Here is a 27,244-nt window from a genome sequence, read left to right as displayed (position 1 = left end):
ACCCCGCAAAAAAATATGTCCATGAACTATCCCTTGAAACTTGTGAATGTGACCTTATTTAGTAGAAAGGCCTTTGCAGATATAATTAATATAAGGACTTTGAAATGAGGTCAGCATGGATTATCCAAGTGGACCATAAATTCAATGACAAGTATCCTTAGAAAGATGGTGGGACATTTGAGGCAGAGAAGGAAAAAGATGAGATGGCTATATAAAGACCTTAGAAGCAGAGATGGGAGTTTCACAGGCACAGGCCAAGGACTGCCTGGAGCCACCAGAAGCTGGAAAAGGCAAGAAAAGATTCTCACCTAGATGCTTTGGAGAAACCACAGCCCTGATAACACCTTGATTTCAGATCTGTTCTCTGGAACTGTGAGAAAACAAATTTACGTTGTTTTAAACTGCTGAAATGGCAGTAATTTGTTATGGCAGCCATAGAAAACAAATCATGATCTAATTTGCCTTATTTTGCAAAGCATAGACAATTCTGAAAGTGTTTCAATCACTACAAAGATGAAACTGCATGCAGAAATGTCTATATGAATTACAGTAGGGAAAGATTTTTAAAGTTTTTTTAAAAAGCTTATGATATAAAAGAAGCTATTGGGGAAAGAAAGGAATATCTCTCCTGTTATGTACATATATGTTCAACTTCCTATTGCTTTCTAGAAGCCTTGAAGGCTTCCAGTCAACCTCAGAGACAACAGCAACCATTGACTGTCCATAAACCATGGGTTTCAATTATTTATTACTGAATAACAAAATAGCCCCAATATTATTGGCTTGAAACAAAAACTATTTTATTTCTAAGTATTCTGTGGGTGTGTTATTCAGCCTGGGCTCAGTGGGGATGGATCAGCTCTGCTTTACATGGTGTTGACTAGTGTAGCTCAACTGGGGCAGAGGGTCCAAGATGGCATCACTCACATGTCTGGGGCTATGGTGCCAGCTGTTGGCTGGGATCCCTTAGTTCTCTTCCATGTGGCTTCTTTTTCTTTCCACATAGTCTCTCATTATTAAGTATTCTAGCCCAGCCTTTTTTAAAAAACTTGATTATTGGCTTCCAAAAATAAGAAAAGAAAAGCTGCAAGATCTCTTAAGGCCCAGGCCCAGGCCCAGAATCATGTACCATCCCTTCTGCCTCATTCTATTGGTGAAAGCAAGTCAGAGAGCAAACCCAGAGTCAAGGAGAAGGGAATGGACTGTATCTCTTGATGAAAGATTGTTATACACACACAGGCATAGGAGGAATTATCTGTGGCTGTCTTGCAGACAAATTATTATACAAAGCTCTGCTTTTTCTAATCATTTTCTTTGATGAAGTCTAATCCTTTCTCACAGATTACCTCCCATCATTAAATACTGAGCACTTATAATTTATATCAGTCTTTTGGGAATTACGAATATACTACCTAGTGGAATTTGTTGTACTTATTTCCTTTTTTAAAATTTTGTTGCTCTGTCATGTCAAAAAGATCACAAACTCTTTGAGGAGATAGATGATGTTCTATGTTTCCCTGTACCCCATAGCACCAGCACAGCAGGTTTTTAATAAATAAGTCTCTTACTGATTATAAATGTTGAGTGATAGGAGAATAATGTGCTTAAACTATTTACAGTGTTGTATTAGCGTCCACTAGATTGTTTATTGCTAAATCTCTTGCAGAATATTCTGATTAGTTAGTCCTAACCTTTTCCAAATACCCCTGAATTTTCCCATGCTTATTATATATATGTGGTTATAGCTAATGATTACCAATGGAAGTATGTATGGGGAATCATATTTAGGAATATTAATTTTTAAAGAGGAATTAGAAAAACACATAAATCCACAAAGTAGTATCAACTCTTTTGAAGTATGCTAGCATTTTGAAATATGCCTGATTTATGGAAGTCTCAATCGCTTAAATGTTTGCAATATTTTACCATGAAATAAAAATTGTATTCAAAGCTAGTCATAATGCTCAGAGACATAATCAATCATTTGATGATTCACAGTTACCCGTGAAATCCAAGCACTCGATCCTCATTTTGAGCATAAGCAGATCTGATAAAGAGGGAGCTGGAAAGGAAGAATTACACAGTGACCTAGACAAAAGTGTCATGTCAGCATTAGCATCAGATAAACTGATTGCAATGGCTGATTGTACTGCTCATAGTGAGAGTTATTTGGAAAATTTGAATGAAAAATCATCTCTTGTCCATCACAAGAATGACAGTTGGTATATATCCAGTCATATTAAACAATCGTAGAATCACAAATCTAGACAGGATTTTATGAGATTACCTGATTTATCCCTTGCCTTGAGATAAAACTTGCATGCCACAAAACCCTCGAGGCACTGAAATTTAATTTATTCTTTGAGAAAAATAAGACCCATTCATGCATTCAACAAATATTTGTTGTGTGTATAGGTGCTTGGTGTATGCATCAGTAAATAAAACAGGTTAAGATCTTTGCCTTTGTGGGACTTGCAGTTTAATAGGGGGATATAAATGATTCCATGAGTTTCTCCTTTGTCAATAACAATGATCTTTATTTGATTTTATATATTTTTTAAATTGATTTGCTCATACTACAAGAAACTATCCACAAAATAGACCCAATCACTAACAAGTTGTGAATTGTGAGAAAAGAGTTTGGAATTCATTTACATTAAGAAACCATTTCACTTTCAGATGAAAACACTAAGATTCACAAAGTCTGATTCTTACTTGGAGTAAAACCTTCAAACACCCTGTCCAATGTTTGTCATTGTTTGCCCATTCTTTCAAAAACATCTTTCTTTCCCTACATTGACTGAGTTATAGAATGTATTCATACAACGTAACACAATGTCCATGCATTTTAGTTATAAATCTATTGGTCCATGTGACAGAAACCCAAATTGAATAGTTGAAACAAAAAAGGGAGTTTTGTTATAAGGAAATTTCAGTTTCTCAAGGACTCCAAAACATGAATAGAGCTAAACTGGGGAAATGAGCACCCAAAACCCATTAGGACTGTTAATATGACCCTTTTTGTATCCTTCTTTGAAAAGTATCTTATTGATTGAGGTCAGATAAACCTAGTTGTTTCTGGGGCTAAACTACCTGAGCTCAAATCTTGGCTATTTCACTTAGCTGAATGACCTGGAACAGGTCAATTAAGCTCTCCAATCTAAATTTTCTCACCTATTAAAATTAGGATAATTATAGTAGCTACATGGTAAGATTACAGCAAAAATGTAAGTTAAGTGGTATCTCAGATTTGGCACAATGCCTGTCTTACAGGAAGTCTTCAGTAGATGTGATCTACCATTATAAAATGAGAGATGTCAAGAGCTGAGCTGGGGAGAGCTGCACTGCCACAGTGTGGGAGTAGTTGATTAAGACAACAAGTCAAATATATACACTACCAAATGTAAAATAGCTAGTGGGAAGTAGCCACAGAGCACAGGGAGATCAGCTCGGTGCTTTGTGACCACCTAGAGGGGTGGGATAGGGAGGGTGGGAGGGAGACAAAAGAGGGAGGGGATATGAGGATGTATGTATATGTATAGCTGATTCACTTTGTTATACAGCAGAAACTAACACACCATTGTAAAGCAATTATACTCCAATAAAGATGTTTAAAAAAAAAAAGACACCAAGTAAAATGAAAGTAAGAATTAAGGCTTTATTCACCACGCCATAGGAAAAGCAAGTCTATAAAAAAAAGTCCTGGCTTCTGTAATGTTCAATTTTTCCCTACAGAATGGCAGCAGGCAAGAGTCAAGTGTATCAGCACAGATGGGGTGCGGAGAACTGTGTTGGTGCTGGAGGAACCCCGATCAAAAGGCTCCTGCAGTTTCATGGACCTGAGTGGGGAGTGGAGGGGAAGGAAGAAAGGAAGGGCTAGGAATGGGAAAGTATTGAGTGTTAAGTTAGAATGAAATAAAGAGTTCTCAAGGTTACCCCTTTCTGTGAATAGGATGTTCTCGGAGCCCAGGGCTCTGATAGCGAAGCTTATGAATGGAGGCTCCTGGGCTAACAACGCAGATATTACATAAAAGTGTGGTCCCCCAAAGGGGTCTGAGTTCTTGACTGCAATTCCCTTCAGCAGGCCTGTCAGGTAAAGCCTTTGTAATTGCCAAAAAATCATACGTAGGTTTTTAGCCAGGGGCTGGACTTCTCAAGAGGATCTCTGTTCTTAAGAGGGCTTTCTCCTAAATGGACTCTGTTTCATCCCCTAAAGTTTCAACAGTTTCTATTCCATGGGTATTTTGTGGTTCTCTCTCTAATGAGATAGAATACATACATGCCTTAAAAGGAGACCTGGAATATAAGAAGCGCCCATCATAGGTAACATATTACTCTTGTTATTGCTACTGTTGTTCTTGTTGTTATATAATTGTTCAAATTATAGCTCTAATATGACCACTTATTCTGTTCTCTACAGAGTTAGGTAAGATCATCATTCCTCATACTGAAGCCTTTTGAAAAGTATTCCTTGATCTTTATTATGCAGAGCTCACCCATATGTACCCAGGAAGAATAAGTGTTGCAAATCCTCCTCATTCCAAATTAAAAAAAAAAAAAAAAAAAAGCTCAGTTATTAGCTGGCAGCACAGTGTCTTGGCTATATAATTGAGATCATCATTTAAGGCATCATTTAAGAAACAGTCAATGATTACTGTAAGATGTATTGTTTCTTTTTCTTTTTAACATCTTTATTGGAGTATAATGGCTTTACAATGGTGTGTTAGTTTCTGCTTTATAAAAAATGAATCACTTATACATAACATGTGTCCCCATATCTCTTCCCTCTTGCATATCCCTCCCTCCCACCCTCCCTATCCCACCCCTATAGGTGGTCACAGTGCACCGAGTTGATCTCCCTGTGCTATGCAGCTGCTTCCCACTAGCTATCTGTTTTACATTTGGTAGTGTATATATGTCCATGCCACTCTCTCACTTTGTCCCAGCTTACCCTTCCCCCTCCCAGTGTCCTCAAGTCCATTCTCTACTAGGTCTGCATCTTTATTCCCGTCTTGCCCCTAAGTTCTTCATGACCTTTTTTTTTTTTAAGATTCCATATATATGTGTTAGCATATGGTATTTGTTTTTCTCTTTCTGACTTACTTCACTCTGTAGGACAGTCTCTAGGTCCATCCACCTCACTACAAATAAATCACTTTCATTTCTTTTTATGGCTGAGTAATATTCCATTGTATATATGTGCCACACCTTTATCCATTCATCTGTTGATGGACACTTTGGTTGCTTCCATGTCCTGGCTATTGTAAATAGAGCTGCAATGAACATTGTGGTACATGACTCTTTTTGAATTATGGTTTTCTCAGGGTATAGGCCCAGTAGTGGGATTGCTGGGTCGTATGTTAGTTCTATTTTTAGTCTTTTAAGAAACGTCCATACTGTTCTCCATAGTGGCTGTATCAGTTTACATTCCCACCAACAGTACAAGAGGGTTTGCTCTTCTGCACACCCTCTCCAGCATTTATTGTTTCTAGATTTTTTGATGATGGCCATTCTGACTGCTGTGAGATGATATCTCATTATAGTCTTGGTTTGCATTTCTCTAATGATTAATGATGTTGAGCATTCTTTCATGTGTCTGTTGGCAATCTATATATCCTCATTGAAGAAATGTCTATTAAGGTTTTCGGCCCATTTTTGGATTGGGTTGTTTGTTTTATTAACATTGAGCTGCATAAGCTGCTTGTAAAGTATGGAGATTAATCCTTTGTCAGTTGCTTCATTTGCAAATATTTTGTTGCATTCTGAGGGTTGTCTTTTCATCTTGTTTATGGTTTCCTTTGCTGTGCAAAAGCTTTTAAGTTTCATTAGGTCCCATTGTTTATTTTTGTTTTTATTTCCATTTCTCTAGGAGGTGGGTCAAAAAGGACCTTGCTGTGACTTATGTTGTAGAATGTTCTGCCTATGTTTTCCTCTAGGAGTTTGATGGTGTCTGGCCTTACATATAGGTCTTTAATCCACTTTGAGTTCATTTTTGTGTATGGTGTTGGGGAGTGTTCTAATTTCATTCTTTTACAAGTAGGTGTCCAGTTATTCCAGCACCACTTATTGAAGAGGCTGTCATTTCTCCACTGTATACTCTTGCCTCCTGTATCAAAGATAAGGTGACCATATGTGCGTGGGTTTATCTCTGGATTTTCTATCCTGTTCCATTGATCTATATTTGTGTTTCTGTGCAAGTACCATACTGTCTTGATTACTGTAGCTTTATAGTATAGTCTGAAGTCAGGGAGCCTGATTCCTCCAGCTCCGTTTTTCATTCTCAATATTGCTTTGGCTGTTCGGGGTCTTTTGTGTTTCCATACACATTGTGAAATTTTTTGTTCTAATTCTGTGAAAAATGCCAGTGGTAGTTTGATAGGGATTGCATTGAATCTGTAGATTGCTTTGGGTAGTAGAGTCATTTTCACAATGTTGATTCTTCCAATCCAAGAACATGGTATATCTCTCCATCTGTTTGTATCATCTTTAATTTCTTTCATCAGTGTCTTTCATCAGTGTCTTTCATCAGTTTCATAATTTTCTGCATACAGGTCTTTTGTCTCCTTAGGTAGGTTTATTCCTAGATATTTTATTCTTTTTGTTGCAATGGTAAATGGGAGTGTTTTCTTAATTTCACTTTCAGATTTTTCATCGTTAGTGTATAGGAATGCAAGAGATTTCTGTGCATTAATTTTGTATCCTGCCACTTTACCAAATTCATTGATTAGCTCTAGTAGTTTTCTGGTAGCATCTTTAGGATTCTCTATATATAGTGTCATGTCATCTGCAAACAGTGACACATATACTTCTTTTCCAATTTGGATTCCTTTTATTTCTTTTTCTTCTCTGATTGCTGTGGCTAAAACTTCCAAAATTACATTGAATAATAGTGCTGAGAGTGTGCAACCTTGTCTTGTTTCTGATCTTAGTAGACATGGTTTCAGTTTTTCACCATTGAGGATGATGTTGGCTGTGGGTTTGCCATATATGGCCTTTATTATGTTGAGGAAAGTTCCCTCTGTGCCTACTTTCTGGAGGGTTCTTATCATAAGTCGGTGTTGAATTTTGTCAAAAGCTTTCTCTGCATCTATTGAGATGATCATATGGTTTTTCTCCTTCAATTTGTTAATATGGTGTATCACGTTGACTGATTTGCATATATTGAAGAATCCTTGCATTCCTGGAATAAACCCCACTTGATCATGGTCTATGATCCTTTTAATGTGCTGTTGGATTCTGTTTGCTAGTATTTTGTTGAGGATTTTTGCATCTATGTTCATCAGTGATATTGGCCTGTAGTTTTCTTTCTTTGTGACATCCTTGTCTGGTTTTGGTATCAAGGTGATGGTGGCCTCGTAGAATGAGTTTGGGAGTGTGCCTCCCTCTGCTATATTTTGGAAGAGTTTGAGAAGGATAGGCGTTAACTGTTCTCTACATGTTTGATAGAATTCACCTGTGAAGCCATCTGGTCCTGGGCTTTTGTTTGTTGGAAGATTTTTTATCACAGTTTCAATTTCAGTGCTTGTGATTGGTCTGTTCATATTTTCTATTTCTTCCTGGTTCAGGCTCAGAAGGTTGTGCTTTTTTAAGAATTTGTCCATTTCTTCCAGATTGTCCATTTTATTGGCATATAGTTGCTTGTAATAATCTCTCATGATCCTTTGTATTTCTACAGTGTCACTTGTTACTTCTTTTTCATTTCTAATTCTATTGAGTCTTCTCCCTTTTTTTTGATAAGTCTGCTAATTGTTTATCAATTTTATTTATCTTCTCAAAGAACCAGATTTTAGTTTTATTGATCTTTGCTATCATTTCCTTCATTTCTTTTTCATTTATTTCTGATCTGATCTTTATGATTTCTTTCCTTCTGCTAACTTTGGGATTTTTTTGTTCTTCTTTCTCTAATTGCTTTAGGTGTAAGGTTAGGTTGTTTATTTGAGATGTTTCATGTTTGTTAAGGTAGGATTGTATTGCCATAAACTTCCCTCTTAGAACTGCTTTTGCTGTATCCCATAGGTTTTGGGTCGTCGTGTTTTCATTGTCATTTGTTTCTAGGTATTTTTTTATTTCCTCTTTGATTTCTTCAGTGATCTCTTGGTTATTAAGTAGTGTGTTGTTTAGCCTCCATGTGTTTGTATTTCTTACAGATTTTTTCCTGTAATTGATATCTAGTCTCATAGCATTGTGGTCGGAAAAGATACTTGATACGATTTCAATTTTCTTAAATTTACCAAGGCTTGATTTGTGATCCAAGATATGATCTGTCCTGGAGAATGTTCCATGAGCACTTGAGAAGAAAGTGTATTCTGTTGTTTTTGGATGGAATGTCCTATAAATATCAATTCAGTCCATCTTGTTTAATGTAACATGTAAAGATTGTGTTTCGTTATTGATTTTCATTTTGGATGATGGGTCCACTGTTGAAAGGGGTGTTAAAGTCACCTACTATGATTTTGTTACTGTCAATTTCCCCTTTTATGGCTGTTAGTATTTGCCTTATATATTCAGGTGCTCCTATTTTGGGTGCATAAATATTTGCAGTTGTTATATCTTCATTTTGGATTGATCCCTTGATCATTATGTAGTGTCCCTCTTTGTCACTTTTAATAGTCTTTATTTTAAAGTCTATTTTGTCTGATATGAGAATTTCTACTCCAGCTTTCTTTTGATTTCCAATTGCATGGAATATCTTTTTCCATCCCCCCACTTTGTCTGTCTGTGTCCCTAGGTCTCAAATGGGTCTCTTGTAGACAGCATATATATGGGTCTTGTTTTTGTATCCATTCAGCCAGTCTATGTCTTTTGGTTGGAGCATTTAAACCATTTACATTTAAGGTAAATATCGATATGTATGTTCCTGTTACCATTTTCTTAATTGTTTTGGGTTTGTTATTGTAGGTCTTTTCCTTCTCTTGTGCTTCCTGCCTGGAGAAGTTCCTTTAGCATTTGTTGTAAAGCTGGTTTGGTTGTGCTGAATTCTCTTAGCTTTTGCTTTTCTGTAAAGGTTTTAATTTCTCTGTCAAATCTGAATGAAATCCTTGCTGGGTAGAGTAATCTTGGTTGTAGAGTTTTCTCCTTCATCATTTTAAATATGTCCTGCCACTCCCTTCTGGCTTACAGAGTTTCTGCTGAAAAATCAGCTGTTAACCTTATGGGGATTCCCTTGTGTGTTATTTGTTGTTTTTCCCTTGCTGGTTTTAATATTTGTTCTTTGTATTTAATTTTTGATAATTTGATTACTGTGTGTCTTGGTGTGTTTCTCCTTGGATTTATCCTATATGGGACTCTCTGTGCTTCCTGGACTTGATTAACTATTTCCTTTCCCATATTAGGGAAGTTTTCATCTATAATCTCTTCAAATATTTTCTCTGTCCCTTTCTTTTTCTCTTCTTCTTCTGGGACCCCTATAATTCGAATGTTGGTGTGTTTAATGTAGTCCCAGAGGTCTCTGAGACTGTTCTCAATTTTTTTCATTCTTTTTACTTTATTCTGCTTTGCAGTAGTTATTTTCACTATTTTGTCTTCCAGGTCACTTATCCGTTCTGCCTCAGTTATTCTTCTATTGATCCCTTCTAGAGTATTTTTAATTTCATTTATTTTGTTGTTCATCATTGCTTGCTTCCTCTGTAGTTCTTCTAGGTCCCTGTTAAACGTTTCTTGTATTTTCTCCATTCTATTTCCAAGATTTTGGATCATCTTTACTATCATTACTCTGAATTCTTTTTTCAGGTAAACTGACTATTTCCTCTTCATTTTTTTGGTGGGCTTTAACCCTGATCCTTCATCTGCTGTGTGTTTCTCTGTTTTCTCATTTTGCTTAACTTACTGTGTTTGGAGTCTCCTTTTCGCAGGCTGCAGGTTCATAGTTCCCATAGTTTTTGGTGTCTGCCCCCAGTGGCTAAGGTTGGTTCAGTGGGTTGTGTTGCCTTCCTGGTGGAGGTGACTGGTGCCTGTGTTCTGGTCGTTGGGGCTGGATCTTCTCTTTCTCGTGGGCCGGTCCACGTCTGGTGGTGTGTTTTGGGGTGTCTGTGGCCTTATTATGATTTTAGGCAGCCTCTCTGCTAATGGGTGGTGTTGTGTTCCTGTCTTGCTAGTTGTTTGGCATAGTGTGTCCAGCACTATAGCTTGCTGGTCATTGAGTGAAGCTGGGTGTTTGTGTTGAGATTGAGATCTCTGAGAGATTTTCGCTGTTTGATACTACGTGGATCTGGGAGGTCTTTGGTGGACCAATGTCCTGAAGTTGGCTCTCCCACCTCAGTGACACAGCCCTGATGCCTGGCTGGAACACCAGGAGCCTGTCCTCCACACGGCTCAGAATAAAAGGGAGGAAAAAAAGAAAGAAAGAAAAAAGAAGATAAAATGAAATAAAATAAAATAAAATAATGTAATTAAAATAAAAAAATATTAAGAAAAAAAGTTTTAAGTAATTAAAAAAAAGAACCCTAGGACAAGTGGTAAAAGCAAAGCTATACAGACAAAATCACACACAGAAGCATACACATACACACTCAAAAAAAGAGGAAAAGGGGCAAATATAATATATCTTGCTCCCAAAGTCCACCTCCTCAATTTGGGATGATTCGTTGTCTATTCAGGTATTCCACACGTGCAGGGTACATCAATTTGACTGTGGAGATTTAATCTGCTGCTCCTGAGGCTGCTGGGAGAGATTTCCCTTTCTCTTCTTTGTTCGCACAGCTCCCGGGGTTCAGCTTTGGATTTGGACCCACCTCTGCATGTAGGTCTCCGGAGGGCGTGTGTTCCCGCTCAGACAGGAGGGGGTTAAATGAGCTGCTGCATCGGGGGCTCTGGCTCACTCAGGCTCGGGGGAGGGAGGGGTATGGATGCGGGTCGAGCCTGCGGCGGCAGAGGCCGGCGTGACGTTGCACCAGCCTGAGGTGCGCCGTGCGCTCTCCCGCGGAAGCCGTCCCTGGGTCACGGAACCCTGGCAGTGGCGGTCTGCACAGGCTACCTGGAGGGGAGGTGTGGATAGTGACCTGCGCTCGCACACAGGCCTCTTGGTGGCGGCAGCAGCAGCCCCAGCATCCCACACCCGTCTCTGGAGCTCCTTTAGGCGGCGCTCTGAATCCCCTCTCCTCGCACACCAGGAAACAAAGAGGGAAGAAAAAGTCTCTTGCCTCTTCGGTAGCTCCAGACTTTTTCCCGGACTGCCCCCCATCTAGCTGTGGCTCATTAGCCCCCTTCAGGCTGTGTTCACGCCACCAACCCCAGTCCTCTCCCTGCGCTCCGACCGAAGCCCGAGCCTCAGCTCCCAGCCCCGCCCGCCCCGCCGGGCCAGCAGACAAACCTCTCGGGCTGGTGAGTGCAGGTCGGCACCGATCCTCTGTGCGGGAATCTCTCCACTTTGCCCTCCGCACCCCTGTGGCTGTGCTCTCCTCCGTGGCTCTGAAGCTTCCCCCCTCCGCCACCCACAGTCTCCGCCCGCGAAGGGGCTTCTAGTGTGTGGAAACCTTTCCTCCATCACGGCTCCCTCCCACTGGTGCAGGTCCCGTCCCTATTCTTTTGTCTCTGTTTATTCTTTTTTCTTTTGCCCTACCCAGGTACGTGGGGAGTTTCTTGACTTTTGGGGGGTCTGAGGTTTTCTGCCAGCATTCAGTAGGTGTTCTGTAGGAGTTGTTCCACGTGTAGATGTATTTCTGATGTATCTGTGGGGAGGAAGGTGATTTCCATGTCTTACTCTTCCACCATCTTGAAGCTCCTCCCTTTATTAAGTTTCTTGTTTAAAAATCATCTAAATTTGTTTAGTACTCAAAAAAATTTGAAGTCCCACTTTGTACCAGGAATTTAATATTTAATAAATATTTAATATTTAATAAAGTGGAGGATACAAAACGGAAATCTTTCCTGACTCCATGGAAACTTACAGATAATTGGTACAATAAATGTTAATCATAAAAAATATAGATTAAAAAATTTAACTGTGATATTACTGTAAAGAGAGGAACATGATGCTGTTTTGGAGTGACATGAGCTAGCTTGGGTGTGGGTCAGGTTGTCAGGGAAGGTTTACCCCAAGCTATAGATGTTTACATTGAGATCTAAAGGATGAGTAAGAGTGAATTCAGTAATTCCTTGAAGAATGGCAGGTTCCTAAGATTCTTCCAATCAAGGAAGACTGTATATTCAAAACTATTGGTTCTCACGTTTGGCTAAACTTTGGAATCATCTTGGAAACTTTAAAAAATACTGATACCTGAACCTGAAAAATAAAATACTGATACCTGGACCACATGCCCAGAAAGTCTGATTTAATTGACATGGCATATGGCCTTGGCATTAGAATGTTTTTTAACTCCCCAAGTGGTTCTTTTATACTTCTATGCATCAGAAACAGTTTAAATCCTTAAGGCAGGAGAACTATGTCTAACTCAAGAAACTGAGGGAAGACTAGTGTGGTTGGAGTCCAAAGAATGAGAGGAAATGTGATATGACCTGAGACTGACTGTAAAATGTGACACATCACACAGGTTTTGGTTGGCCACATTAGAAGTCTGGTCTTTATCTGGAGAAAAATAGAAAACTATGGAAAGATCTTAGGCAGCGGACATCATATCTACATGTATGTTTATGTTTGCAGTGTAGAATAAAGATTGTAAAAGAGAAGCTATGAAGTTAGCTTGGATTATGATGGTGGCAAGGAGATGCTGTGAAGTGGATTTGAGAGGTTTTTTTTTTTAAGGAGTTGAAATTGGCAGACTGGCAATTGATTAAATATGAGAGATGGCAAGACTGACTTCTTGGTTTCTGGCTAGTAGAACCGGATGGATGCTAAGGGGTAGATTATGAGCTTAATCTTATGATATTGGAGGTGCCTTTGAGATATCTAAGCAGAGATGTTGAAGAGATAGAATATAAGGAGACATATGAGCATGAGATTTTCAGTTGTTTGGGAACAAAGATCTAAAGTGCAATAGCTTTACATTAAACCTTGTAAGTTTTATAAAAATAATTATTTTAGTTGTATAAAACACTATTGTAATAGGCACTGGGCACCTACAGATGATTAAGATGAGCAGATAGGAAACACTGAGAATTCTAATGTGATTTTAAAATGAAGATCCCTTTAAAACATCTCAAGGAAGCATGGAATGAAAGAGAAGAAATCCAGCAACTTTTATCAAATTATAATCATTAAATGCTAAAATATTATTAGGAAGAAAATTCTGATCAGAAAGAAAAGGAGGGCTTCCCTGGTGGCGCAGTGGTTGAGAGTCCACCTGCCGATTCAGGGGACACGGGTTCGTGCCCCGGTCCGGGAAGATCCCACGTGCCGTGGAGCGGCTGGGCCCGTGAGCCATGGCCGCTGAGCCTGCACGTCCGGAGCCTTGAACTTTAGTGACAGGAATCATCCTGAAGAATCACAAAAATTGTCAGGAGTACAATATTACAGTAGGACATAATATCAGATTGGGGATATTTGGGTTTTTATTCAGCTTAAACTAAAGACCTGCCAAAAAGATAGAAGAATAAAGAGGACAGCAGGAGTTTTAATGTATGCATTCATTTATCAGATATTAGGACCTATCATGTACCAGTACACCAATGGTATGATAAGGACTAAGGCTACAGCAATAGACAAGGTAAGAATTATTCAGCTTCACAGAGTTTATAGTCTCCTATCCTACTTAAAACAAGAAAAATAAAAGTTTATTTGAGAAAGTGTCCCTAGTTAGTTTTTGCAAAGGAAGCCAGTAAAAAGAATGCCTTTATGTGATAAGGTTAAGTAGCCATTCTATGAGATTGCATTTGCTGGGTGTTAGGGCATGTCTTAGGGCAGTGGAGATTCTGATTTAATTGTTCTGGGATTAGGCAGGGCATCAGAATTTTATAAAGCTTTCCAGTTATTCTAATATGCAGCCAAAGTTGAGAAGTATGTTTAGCTTTAGAAGTGTGTTTCATCACTAAAACTAGTGACTCCAGATGATGAGGCTGAGAAAGGAACAACAACAAAAAAATGCTGATTATATAGGAATAATATTAATGAACACTTCTTCAGTTTTTATGTGCCAAGAACACTGCTAAACACTTGACATATATTGTCAGTTAACAGTCCCACCAGTCCTACGAGGAAGCCATTTTTACTCTTCGCATTTGAGAGGGAACAGAGGCCCAGTGGTCACACCTAGCAAGTGTCAGAGCAGGTCCTTGAACATAAGCAGTCTGGTTCTGGAGTTCCTGATCTTAACCACTATGCTGTATTTTCTCTAAATATAGTGTAATAGTAATTTTACACTAAGAATTATAAACAAAGTGAAAACATATAATAATGGCAGAGTATCATTAAACGAATCAGATACAGTTTATAACTGAGTGGTTATTATAGTGCCATAAACACCTTTGAGCTATTTCCTCATATATGTATACAGAGAGATAGATATGGATATATAGCTTCTCATGTTTATAGTCTTAATTTGTGGAAATCAGTTAACAAGTTTGTCTTGTTGTACATGTACATGGTTACATAGTACAGAAGGTTTTGTCTTCAGCAGCAATGCAGGGAGATAGAAGCTGTAGAATCAGGTAATTTTTTTTTCTGACTTTTCATTTTCTCCTGAAGGAAACTCTAAGCAAAAGAACGACTCCTACTTCATGGTAATGACCAAGCTGTAGGAATAAAATCTTAGGAGGAAATACTCATCCCCTGGGGAACAAGTCTAACAAATTGAACCTATTTTACAGGTGGAAATACCATAAAGAAAATTATTATTGGAAGGATTACCAACACACTATGTTCCTATACATGTCAAAGAAAAAAACATTCCAATTTAACTCTATAAAACATGTATCTGAGCCAACCTGGCATATGTATTTTTTTCTTACACTTTCTATCCCATTACAGAAGTAATATCTACCAAACAATGCTGTGCACTTCTGAACGGCTAACTTTCAGCTACTTCATCATGCTGCTGGCATTCCCTCTTTTCCTCTGAAGGCTGAGAAAGCAAATAAAGGAAACATAGTGCTTGAGAGCATATAGCCCCAGTGCTGTGGACATTGTGTGTCCTGAAGCTGGAACTTTGGTACTATAGCCAGGCTTGGTTTGTTCCATATAAATACAGTCTAGTACATGTAGGGGATTCTGTTTGGTATTCAATTAAGAGCTCTCTTGACTCCTGTTATTAAAGCCTATAAACTATTGAGTGTAAAATCAAACAGTTCAGCTCTTTCTGACATTGTAACATTGCCTGAAAAATAGTGATGTAAAACCCAAGTCAAATGTCATTCTTTAAAGCCCATGGGCAAATAAAAAGTGAAAACATTGAGGGGAAAAGAGTAAATGTCTAAAACTTGGTCATTTACTAATGACACAGTATATAATGTTAGGAACATGCTACTGTGCTCATGCAAATACATCAACCAGTTTGTTGAACACAGATATTACATTGATTTTAACAGAAAACTGCAGGGTTATTATTGCTAAAGCTCCAATGAAGGAAATAATTAAAACATTAAGCATTTTAGGGTTTTAAAATTACTTTAGACAGTAACCAGAAAATACTATAGGAAATCGATATTCTGTAATTGAAAGTAAATTGAATTGGGCTTTATTTTTTTAATCCCTTTTAAATTTTCTCTAGACTGCCAGACCATGGAAGACAGAGAATCTTGTTTTGCTATCAGCAGTGTGACTTTCTGTAAATCTCATGTGCTGCAGAGACCACTTTTATTATTTTTACTTAGAAAGTGCTCAGCTGAATAGATAATATTACAAAATTTCATGTGCATTATCTTTGTTAGTCTCTGGCCTCATTGTTTAAAGCTAAAACAAAAACACAATCAGACAGAAACAACCTTCTCCACACGAGCAAAGTCAAGTTAAAGACATTTCAAACAATGAAACCAGAGAAGTTGTTAGATAACTCTCACACTTGAACCTGAGTGAAATTCTTTTAGTTCTTATCAAACACTATGCCTGTCAATCTTGCTATGCTGCAAGGACTGTGACCCATTGTAGATACAAATTCAGTTTAGATCTATGTGAACCTAACTCATTTTTCTTGCTTATTATTGGAAGGAGTTTTTACAATCAAACAAAATAGCTTGAAGTGAATCTCAGGGAGGTGACTGGATATGAACAGAAATTAAGGAATCTTAAAACTTGAGTAATCCTTCAGAAAGGTGTGTATAATCAGCCTTTCCCTTATAATGAGGATAGTAATGATACCTTCCTCATTGGGTGGTTTTGAGAATAAATTAATTAATATATGCAAAGCTCTCAGATGATTAGCACATACTGTGTACTATGTATGTGTTATAATAATTTTTATAAAAATGACATTGATGGTGATGATTTTGCCTTTTAATTTTTATTGTCAAAATATGAATTCACTCACTATTATATTGAGCCAGCCACTTAACAGTACCGAGGCTTCTTTTCCTTGACTATTAAAATAGGAATACTATCTTCTCTACCTTCCTTAAATAGATCGTGTTTATGAAAAGAATTTTTTAAGCTATAAAACAGTACAACAACTAACAATACTGAATCTGGACTTTAAAAAGCAATAGTGACATGTATATATATGGCTGAGTCACTTTGCTGTACACCTGAAACTAACACATCATTGTTAATCAACTATACTCCAATATAAAATAAAAGTTAAAAAAAAGCACATCAGTTTAAATCCTAATTTCATCTCTTTGTAAATAGGTGACCTTAACCGAGTCCTTAATTTTTATGTCTATAAAGTAATATTGATAACAGCACCATCTCATAAAGTTATTTTGAGTCTTAACTGAGATCATGTATGAAAAGCTCAGTACCATGGCTGACGCATAGAAAGTATTCCAAAAAATGTAAAAAAAAAAAAAAAAGTTCTATTCAATGTAGGAAATGAGTATTATTATAATTTTTTAATGATTTCTTTGTTACAGCCTATGTTGATATGTGATGAGTGGATATATTTTATTTCTAGTTTTCCAGAGAATCTGTATCCTGAAATAACTCTGTATCAAAATTTCATCTCTAGTTTTTGGTGACCACAGCTAACATTCAGATAACATTAAGTATTGGAGTGGGTGAATATGCAGGAATACCTGAGTTAGGTAAAAGGAGTTACCAGTCTTAAAATCTAGACTGTTGTTGTTAAGAACAGGAACAACTTTTCAACTTTCTAAGTACTATAATCAAAAGACATGTGAGTCAGATGGCAAACAAAAAAAAGAAAGAAAACAGAAAGGTGAAAAACCTCATAAAGCAGAAGAGAAAATTATATGGCCTGTAGTATATATGAGAGAATCTGGCCAAACAATAAAAAAACTTCATATCAACTTATTGACCTGCCCACCATGCACACACTTGATATTAAAAATAAACCTCCAAGGAAAGACTTTTATTGGCTCGGGTCAGATGACCAACTGTTAACAATTGCTGAACCAGAGAGTCAGAGTCATGAAAAAATTTGGATGATTTGGAACACTTGTCTAGGGATGGGAAAAGAAAGCAATTCTCCAAAAGGAGGGATGGGGTTAGTGGCCATGCATGGTCACTGGAAGAAATCAGTGTGAATAAAAAGAAAAAAAAAGAAAGAGAGGAAGGAGGAGAGAGAGAGAGAGAGAGAGAGAGAGAGAGAGAGAGAGAGAGAAGAAACACTATATACAGTACAAATAGTGTTTAAGTCACTGCCCAGGTCGGAAGATAAGATACAGCCAACTCCTTACCTTCTCCAAATGCTTTTTCGTTATTGTTATTTCAAACCTCCAAACACTAGAATGCTCTAGAATTTTTCAATCATTGACTGTACTTAGTTACGTTTAAAGGAAGACATAATTAAGAAGCTGGAAATTATATATTTTTAACTGTTTGTCCAGAACATTGTTGAAACAAACTAGTCAGCAGGTTTTGTTGGTATTCCAGTAGTAAATATTTTGACTAGTCAATACACCAAAATGCTGTGTTCAAGTTGGCACTAACAGATGTCATTTATCAATATTTAGGCAAACTGACAGTAGGTTCACCAAACTTAAAAAGCAACTCCAAGGGAGAAAAAACCCTGTGTTTACTTTAGCAGTTTGAACGTATTAGTCATGAATAAGATCATGTCCTAAAAGCTATTAATTTAACTTAGAATTAAGTAATATAATGGTAAAAGGTGGATAGCACATTGGAAATTTAGCTTTTCACTTCGTTTTAGATCTCTTTTTCCACCAATATTATTTGGTCTAGGGAAATAAAATCTTCTTGAAGAAGTAATTAGAAGAAGTGCACATCAATAAATGTAATTGAGGATAGACTTTGGTTGACCTCAGAAGAGAACAAAACCTCAAAAGAAATTTCATAAGGTTTTAAATTTGGCAAGAGGACTACAGTATCTCTAATAACTAGACTTTCAACACATTTGGATTTGCTAATTGGATCTAAGTTCTAATTAGACCTTTATGTAACTAAAAATGACACATCATTGTATGAATTTAATGTGCTTTTACAGTTGAAACCAACAATTAGCAGCCTTTTTCAAATTATTTTAATAAGAAAAAAGCTGGCTTTTTATTTACATTGTGACATCCACTTCTCTTAAGATATATTGTATACATTCTGGTTTTCTCAATTAAATACCATTTGTGGAGCTCAAAGAGAAACTTGAGTTTTAATGGGAAGCACCCAAATTGTTTATTTGTGAGGGAGACTTGCCAGTATGTTAATGACTTCAGAAGCCACAACAAAACGCAATGCAAGAAAATAATAATCTTTAGGAGGAAGCAGCACAAATAACCAGGTGCCCCTGTAAACCATTCAGTTAACCAAAACAGTCTCTGAATATGACTAAAAGTCTGTTACATTTTTAAAGCATTCAAGTATGGACTAAGTTCCCAAATGTAAAGGCTCATGGATCTGGTATCAGGATTAATAGCATGATGTATCTTCCCAAGATGTGCATTGCAAAATTCTCTTTGCAGCTTTGCTTCTTGGGCAGATATCTGCTAATCCAAGTCACAGCACCTCTCTTTCCTCCTTATTTTTGAATTGAGAGTCACCCATTTTTATCCCATTGTGATTTATAGGCAGTAATTTTAAGACTGGTGGTCCTCAGATTTGGATATTACAAGACATAAGAACTACGTGAGAATGTAAAATTAAACCAGTATTTTGGAGAGCAAAGAGCAGTTAATCGTTGCAAGACTTTAAGGAAAAGGCGGCTGCCAAAGTCTTCCAAACAGATTGATAGCACTGACAAAAAAGGCAAATTACATTGTTTTGTGTACTGTGAATAGTTGAAAACAGCAAAGCCATATAGATGATTTTTTTTCCTCAAGTAAAAGCTGTAACCCCTCTAACCACATTAAAAATCTTACAGTTTTATGTTCTGTTAAAAGCAGTATAAGATCTAATTAAAACCACTGAAACTGTAAAAAAAAAATCTAACTTGTGTAGTAATTGGTATATTAGAACAGGCATTATGCTAGAATTATATGTGCTATTATTTTTCCAATTAGTGTATTACTGGGACTGAGTTATTGGTGTATTTATAACTCCTCATTAAGTCACATGTCCTCAGTGAGTCCCCTAAAGCATGTTGGATACTGTCATATGCCATATGATGATATTTAAAAGCAGGAGATAGCATAGCATTTTTGCTTGCTTCATTTGCTATTAAACAGGAAAAGCTGCACAGGACACTTCCTGTTATCAGTGACTCCGAGATTTATCACACAGTTCCCTGAAAGGCTTATATATAGGTGATTGGACTGTTCTTCAGGCAGAAAAGTGACCAAGCTATTTCATCTTTTCAGCTTGGGTGCTGGACTCCTGTCACAGGGCTGAATGGGTCCCTGACTGACAAGAAACTGGAGAATAACATGCGTGGAGTGGTCCTACGTGTGGTGACTGTTCTGGTAGGTCTGATCTGCCCCTTGCGGTTTTGGCTTCTCGATGTTCCTTTATCCTCCATTTCTTTATGTTTCATTAACTGATGTCATAATATTAAAGGAGCTGACTATGCATTCTAAGGGATTTGTAATGGTCATGTTTTCCAACCTTCAATCTATGTGGATCAGAATCAGATTTTTGCAGTCTTTTCCTTTAATTACAGTACTTTTGTCATAACTTTCTTAGACATTTTAGGCCAGATTTCCATCCTTCTACAGTTTCCTACACATGATAACGTGAAGTTATGTTTCAGGACTTCTCTCACTGAAGCCCTATGGTCTATGTAAATGAAGATAACCATGCCAAATGAAGGTAGATTTGATCAAACACAGTACATTCAGTAACACTAAAACATTAGCAGACTAAGAATATTTTTCTGGGAAGGACCTACTTCAAAGTAAAAATCATCCAATTGTTTTGTAAATAATATTTATTGAGTATCAACCGTATTCAAGCTCAGTGCTGATTTCTGGGGACAGTGATGATTAAAATGGACAGATATGATGCTGTCTTAAAAGAGAGTATCATCTAGTGATTCTGTGGCTATTACATGGGATTATACATGTGAAACATTTATTACAATTTCATTTACTTGGTATAAAAAGCAAGAAGTGGTAACTTATCATTATTCTATACATTATTATTTTCTCACATGATACACAAATAAAATAAGATGTCAAAAGAAATAGTCTTCAACAGTAAAATACTCACATGGGTACTATCTAAATAGACATAAAACATGAAGACATGTATTCTCCCTGCCTGTTTCAATGTGATTAACCTTGTGCTACTTTATAGTACGTTTCAAAACTGAATAATCCATAGTTATTAACTTCAATTTTTTTCAGAAAAGCCCACTTGTTTTTAAATTTGAAAAAGTCTTTCTTATAGGCTAAAAAAATTGCAGAATTAGTAAACAGAAGAAATGGTCTTTTTTGGTATGTTATAGATGTTTATCAAGGTTTATAACAGCAATAGCTGTCCTTTGTACATTGTTTAATACAATTTAAGCAGACTCAGCATAATCTCATTGTCTAAAAGAAGGATCTGTGATATTCTCTATAAAAGGAAATTCAAACGAGTAATCTATCCTCCCTTTTTGCTGCCTATAATTTATTTTTAGTTATTGTTTTAATAAGATTTTTACTGTTTGGCAAATAATTATATTATGAATACTTGACAACTTAATTGTGAATGTGCTTCTGTATGTACTCAAACGTGTAGATATGAATTGGCACTGATGTGCTAATATTAAAAAAAGACAGACATTTAAAGTACAGTAAACTGTAATAGTCTCTTCTCTAGTGATTAACATGGAAACTCAGGTGAAAACTGTAATAAAAGACAATATATGTGCTTTGCTTTTGTCTTCGACATTCATATTTCAAGGCAAGCTAATCACATTTAGTCATTAAACAACATTTATTTAATACTTACTATATGATAGACTTGGTAATGGGTTATTCATCTTATATGCATATTCATACCTCAAGGTATGCAAAGAATCTTACTGGAGAGAAGCACATATAACGAAGCAGCTAAGATTTATTAATTACTTACTATGTGCCAGATACTCTACTAAGTCTTTTTCATCTGTTATCTTAATCAGTCCTCACAGTATTTACAATAAATAGATAGTACTCTGATCTTAATAATGTGGTTGAAGAAACTGAGACATACAGAGGTTGAAATAAATGTGGAAGATTATACAGATAGGAAGTAGCAGAGAGAACTGGGATTCAAATCCAGAATCTGACTGCCGATATCTTAACTTCTGCCTTCTTAACATTATATTATAATCTCTCTCCTTCTACTGCGATAAGTGTGCAAATTGAGGTAGCTATAGGATTTTCTTGACTTGATAGTTGGAAATGCTTAACTCTGAATAAGATGAAAGTGAATTTTACTGGGAAAGCTTCACAGAACCAATTATTTTAAATTCATTTCCAGGCTGAGCAGAACGATTGCTGTTTTGTGCTTGAAATGGTACTGCCTCACACAGTGTTAATACCTGCATGCCCCAGTCTCACCTTCATGATTCATAATGGTCTGTTTTCTGCAAGCTTAGCCCAGCACATATCCTGAATATGACTAGTGAATGAAGATATGGAAACAGTCTCTTTCCCCCAAGTTTTCTGTGGTGCAATATGGATTTATCAGTTGGTTGCCCAGTTGAGTAAAAGGTTGTTACACTTTTTACACTCCCACAATATACAGCCATTGTACTTAATAATTTCTCAGGCTTCCTGGCTCTTCCTGTAATTCTTATTTGAATGGAAACCAGCCATGACTTTCTTATTTATTTCTTACAAGCACCTTTCCAGGTCTAGCTCTTACTTATATGGCCTTGCAAGCTTCCTCCACCCAACACTGAGAATCACTGTTTCCTAAATCCACCCAGCAACTCTAAAATCACGATGTCAACTAAACCCTGAAATTCAGATTTGGTCTATATTGGACTTGATTTAGCAACCTAAACACAACCCCCTTGTATTCTAAGTATTTACCTCCAGCCATTTCCAGAAGGGAGAAAGAGGAGGGAGGGCTCATGTGTAAAGCCCCTGAGGGAAGGTCTCTCAGCTTTTATTCCATTCTAACTGTAATCTAGTCCCAGTTACACACACACACACACACACACACACACACACACACACACCCTTTACTTCTTAGGAAAGTTATGCTGTCGATGACACACGGGTTCATAAAACTGATTTTTCTTACCTAAGTTTTGAAACTCCTATTCCTATCACTATTAAAGATATTTCATTGACTTGAAGGAAATAATCTAATATTTATCTTAAACTAAATATTTCAGCACTATATTGTTTATGATGCCAGGGGCAAGTGAATGGTATTCAAATGGTTAATTGAAGAAAATTAAATAAAGGGATTATTAACAAATACTTTAAGTAAGGTTAAATAAGTCAACAAGGATGTTGAAGTGCCAGGGCCTAGATGCACAGCAAGCCTTGACAACCCTGAAGACTGATGTGACATGGGAGAGAGCAGTAATAAGAGACCTAGCTAGAGCCATAGGAGAAAAATCATATAATAGTAGCTGTGACCTTTGTTATGGGAAGAGGATGGAGAAGGAGAATCACTGTCAAAACCACATTCAGGCAGTGAGGAAATGGAGAGGAGGTTACCCCAGTGTCACTTCTCCTATCTTTCCATCTCTTTCCATTGTTTCCAATTGCAAATCCAACCAGAAATCAGAGGGCAAGGGAACCCAAGTAATGAAGACCATGAAGGTCAGCTTTCCAGGTCACAGAGCAGGGCAGTGAGGGACTGGAGGGGAAACAGGGGAAAAACCATCACCAGCATCTCTTATTTGATCAAACCTGTTAAGAACTTTACATGTTTTAACTTATTTAATTCTTATAAAAACTCTACAAGAGATGCACTGATTACATTAAAGGATGAAAATAAGGCTCAAAAGAATTAATTAAATCTCTGTGTCCATATATCTAACAAGGGCCAGAGATGACTTTCAAGCCCACAGATCCTGGTTCTGGTGGCTATGTCCTTAGCCCTCTGACATTCTGTCTTTGGGATCAGAATGAATTCATATTAGGTTTAAATTAAATATAACTATTGAGATTGCAAATGTTATTGGATTAGTAATTTAGGAACATTTTTTAAATGGCATCACATAAGGATAACTTTATATTCAACCATCACCAAAGCCATGTAAGTGTCTTAGAAATGGAGAAAAAGAAAGAAAGAATGTGAATAAAATTCCCTCTGCTAAACTCTGTTTCCATATTTGGTGTGCTGATCTCTACATATTACCAAGTGGGCCAAGTGTCTTACTATGAGGCACTTATTAAGATCATTTTTTTCCTTTTCACTTCTAAAGTTGTACAAGTATGGATAGCCATAAATGACCAATTATGGCATTCAGTTTTTGTTTTTTGTTTTTTTTTTGCGGTACTCAGGCCTCTCACTGTTGTGGCCTCTCCCGTTGCAGAGCACAGGCTCCGGACGCGCAGGCTCAGCAGCCATGGCTCACGGGCCCAGCTGCTCTGTGGCATGTGGGGTCTTTCCGGACCGGGGCATGAACCCGTGTCCCCTGCATCGGCAGGCAGACTCTCAACCACTGCGCCACCAGGGAAGCCCAGCATTCAGTTTTTTCATGGTAATTCACAAAAGTTATTGGAAACACCACTGAGTTATAAATATCATCATAATAATTACGAATACTTAGGAAAATAAAATGGAAAGAAGTTGGCAACAAATGAAAAGAAAGATTTGAGAAGCCATCCTGTAAGAAAAAGTACAAGATATCTGAAAAACATAAACTGGCATTTAGAAAGAGATCACTGAAAAATAACTCTTATTTTCTTGATTTGGTTTTGCCTAAAACAGACACATGGCATCTCTGATGAAAGATGAACTCACTCATAAATTGATTTGAGAAGTACTTGTTGAGTATCTTTTTCTAGGTGCTTGGGGTACATACAAAACAGAGAAAGATACTGACTCTGGGGAGTTTCATTCTAACAGGACATCTACAGCGCTAAGAATATTTCTGAAGAAATGCAATGCCATTGTTCTACATTGAATATATTGTACAATGCAGTGTTCCTTTGCCTAAAACTACCATAAACATAATTGTATAACTTTATATACATATATGATTGGAAATTTATGGTAGAGCTGTGGTGGTGCTTCTTCTATATTTTATAAGTTCAAAAACATACAGTTTTTCATATTTTAATATCTTTGAATCAGGATGCATCTTTCAGTTGATGTCTTCTTGCAGTTAAAATTGGCAGCATTTTTTGCCTTTATTAGTGGCAGGTAAAACATTTTGCATCTTGCAACTGAAAACATTTTAGATCAAATAATATGTGGATAGTATCTCTACAAAATTAATTAAATTAATGGATATTCCTGGAAACTTAATTTAACAAAACTGGGTATCAAGCCATCTTAAAGAGACAGACGATTTTAAAGAATACCTCCTGAAGAAAAGAAACAGCACTAGGAAATGAAACCAATTTAAAAAAATAGGAGAGTAATAGCAATGAAAAAAATTACTATCTAAACTAAAAATGTCACTAGACTCATAGAAAGATAAACATAGAAAATACGCCAAGGCATATTTTTCACAGAACTTGAAAAAAAAAATTTCACAATTTGTATGGAAACACAAAAGACCCCGAATAGCCAAAGCAATCTTGAGAAAGAAAAACAGAGCTGGAGGAATCAGGCTCCTGGATTCAGACTATACTACAAAGCTACAGTAATCAAGGCAGTATGGTACTGGCAAAAAAAAAAAAAAAACAGAAATATAAATCAATGGAACAGGATAGAAAACCCAGAGATAAACCCACGCACACATGGTTGCCTTATCTTTCATAAAGGAGGGAAGAATATACAATGGAGAAGAGACAGCCTCTTCAATAAGTGGTGTTGGGAAAACTGTACAGCTACATGTAAAAGAATGAAATTAGAACACTCCCTAACACCATACACAAAAATAAACTCAAAATGGATTAAAGACCTAAATGTAAGGCCAGACACCATAAAACTCTTAGAGGAAAACATAGGCAGAAAACTCTATGACATAAATCACATCAAGATCCTTTTTGACCCACCTCCTAGAGAAATGGAAATAAAAACAAAAATGAACAAATGGGACCTAATGAAACTTAAAACTTTTGCACAGCAAAGGAAACCATAAACAAGACGAAAAGACAACTCTCAGAATGTGGCAGAATATTTGCAAACAAAGCAACTGACAAAGGATTAATCTCCAAAATTTACAGGCACCTCATGCACCTCAATATCAAAAAGCAAACAACCCAATCCAAAAATGGGCAGAAGACCTAAATAGACATTTCTCCAAAGAAAATACACAGATTGCCAACAAACACATGGAAGGATTCTCAACATCACTAATCATTGGAGAAACGCAAATCAAAATTACAATGAGGTATCACCTCACATCGGTCAGAATGGACATCATCAACAAACAATAAATGCTGGAGAGGGTGTGGAGAAAAGGGAACCCTCTTGCACTGTTGGTGGGAATGTAAATTGATACAGCCACTATGGAGAATGGTATGGAGGTTCCTTAAAAAACTAAAAAATAGAACTGCCATATGACCCAGCAATCCCACTACTGGGCATATACCCTAAGAAAACCATAATTCATAGAGAGCCATGTACCAAAATGTTCATTGCAGCTGTATTTACAATAGCCAGGACATGGAAGTAACCTAAGTGTCCAGACAGACACTTGAACCATCGACAGATGAATGGATAAAGAAGATGTGACACATATATACAATGGAATATTACTCAGCCATAAAAAGAAATGAAATTGAGTTATTTGTAGTGAGGTGGATGGACCTAGAGTCAGTCATACAGAGTGAAGTAAGTCAGAAAGAGAAAAACAAATACCGTATGCTAACACATATACTTGGAATCTAAAAAAAAATGGTTCTGAAGAATGAAGAACCTAGGGGCAGGACATGAATAAAGACGCAGACGTAGAGAATGGACTTAAGGACACGGGGAGGGGGAAGAGTAAGCTGGGACAAAGTGAGAGAGTGGCATGGACATATATACACTACCAAACGTAAAATAGATAGCTAGTGGGAAGCAGCCGTATAGCACAGGGAGATCAGCTCGGTGCTTTGTGACCACCTAGAGGGGTGGGATAGGGAGGGTGGGAGGCAGATGCAAGAGGGAGAGGATATGGGAATATATGTATATATATAGCTGATTCACTTTGTTACACAGCAGAAACTAACACACCATTGTAAAGCAATTGTACTCCAATAAAGATGTAAAAAAAAAAAAAAAGAAAGAAAATACACCAAGGCAGCTTATATTAAAACTATACCACATAAAGCAAAGTCCACACTCTGTGTCGAGAAAGGTAAATTTCCCCAAGCAAATCACCATAAGAAGGGTGTAGCAGATAACTGCCTACCGAGCTATCCTTTTAAGAACATTTTCCTTTTCCTAAAATATTTTCTTATTATTAGTGTCACTTCTTGGAATTATTTTTGCAGGCCTTATTTCCCTGTGAAAATGGAGATGTTATCTGAGATCAGAGAGAGGTAAAACAGTATTGTATAGTACACCCTAACTATTAGCTTTGACTCAATAACTAATGTTGAACATCTGTTGTCAGCTAAGCACTGTGCTAATCCCAGAGAGGCAAAGTTAAAAAAGATACAGTCCCTGCTTTCAAGGAGTTCCACATGAACTATTTTGTCAACATTTTTAAGTTCTCTATCAGAAAATAGGACCTGTTTGTGAAGGACTCAGAATTAAATACACTTGTGGGGAGCCTGGGAAGGAATGATAAAATAGAGAGAGACAGATAGAAAGAGAAAC

At 37.0% G+C, this 27,244-nt stretch overlaps 1 protein-coding gene across 3 annotated transcripts in view; it reads left to right on the top strand.

Moving 5' to 3' along the window:
• The window catches only part of GRID2 (glutamate ionotropic receptor delta type subunit 2), a gene marked incomplete at both ends in the record, with an annotated part of 1,386,303 nt that overhangs the window by 986,785 nt on the left and 372,274 nt on the right, over nucleotides 1-27,244 (top strand). For all 3 annotated transcript variants that reach the window (XM_079709016.1, XM_079709017.1, XM_079709015.1), the window contains one exon: nucleotides 19,753-19,854. In XM_079709016.1, coding sequence (XP_079565142.1) covers nucleotides 19,753-19,854 — 102 coding nt within the window. The remainder of the gene's footprint in view (nucleotides 1-19,752; nucleotides 19,855-27,244) is intronic.

The sequence above is a fragment of the Hyperoodon ampullatus genome (genome assembly GCF_949752795.1).
Source record: "Hyperoodon ampullatus genome assembly, chromosome: 1".
Classification (NCBI taxonomy): Eukaryota; Metazoa; Chordata; class Mammalia; order Artiodactyla; family Ziphiidae; genus Hyperoodon; species Hyperoodon ampullatus.
Note: the sequence above shows the minus strand (reverse complement) of the source record. Positions and strands in the feature narration are given on the sequence as shown.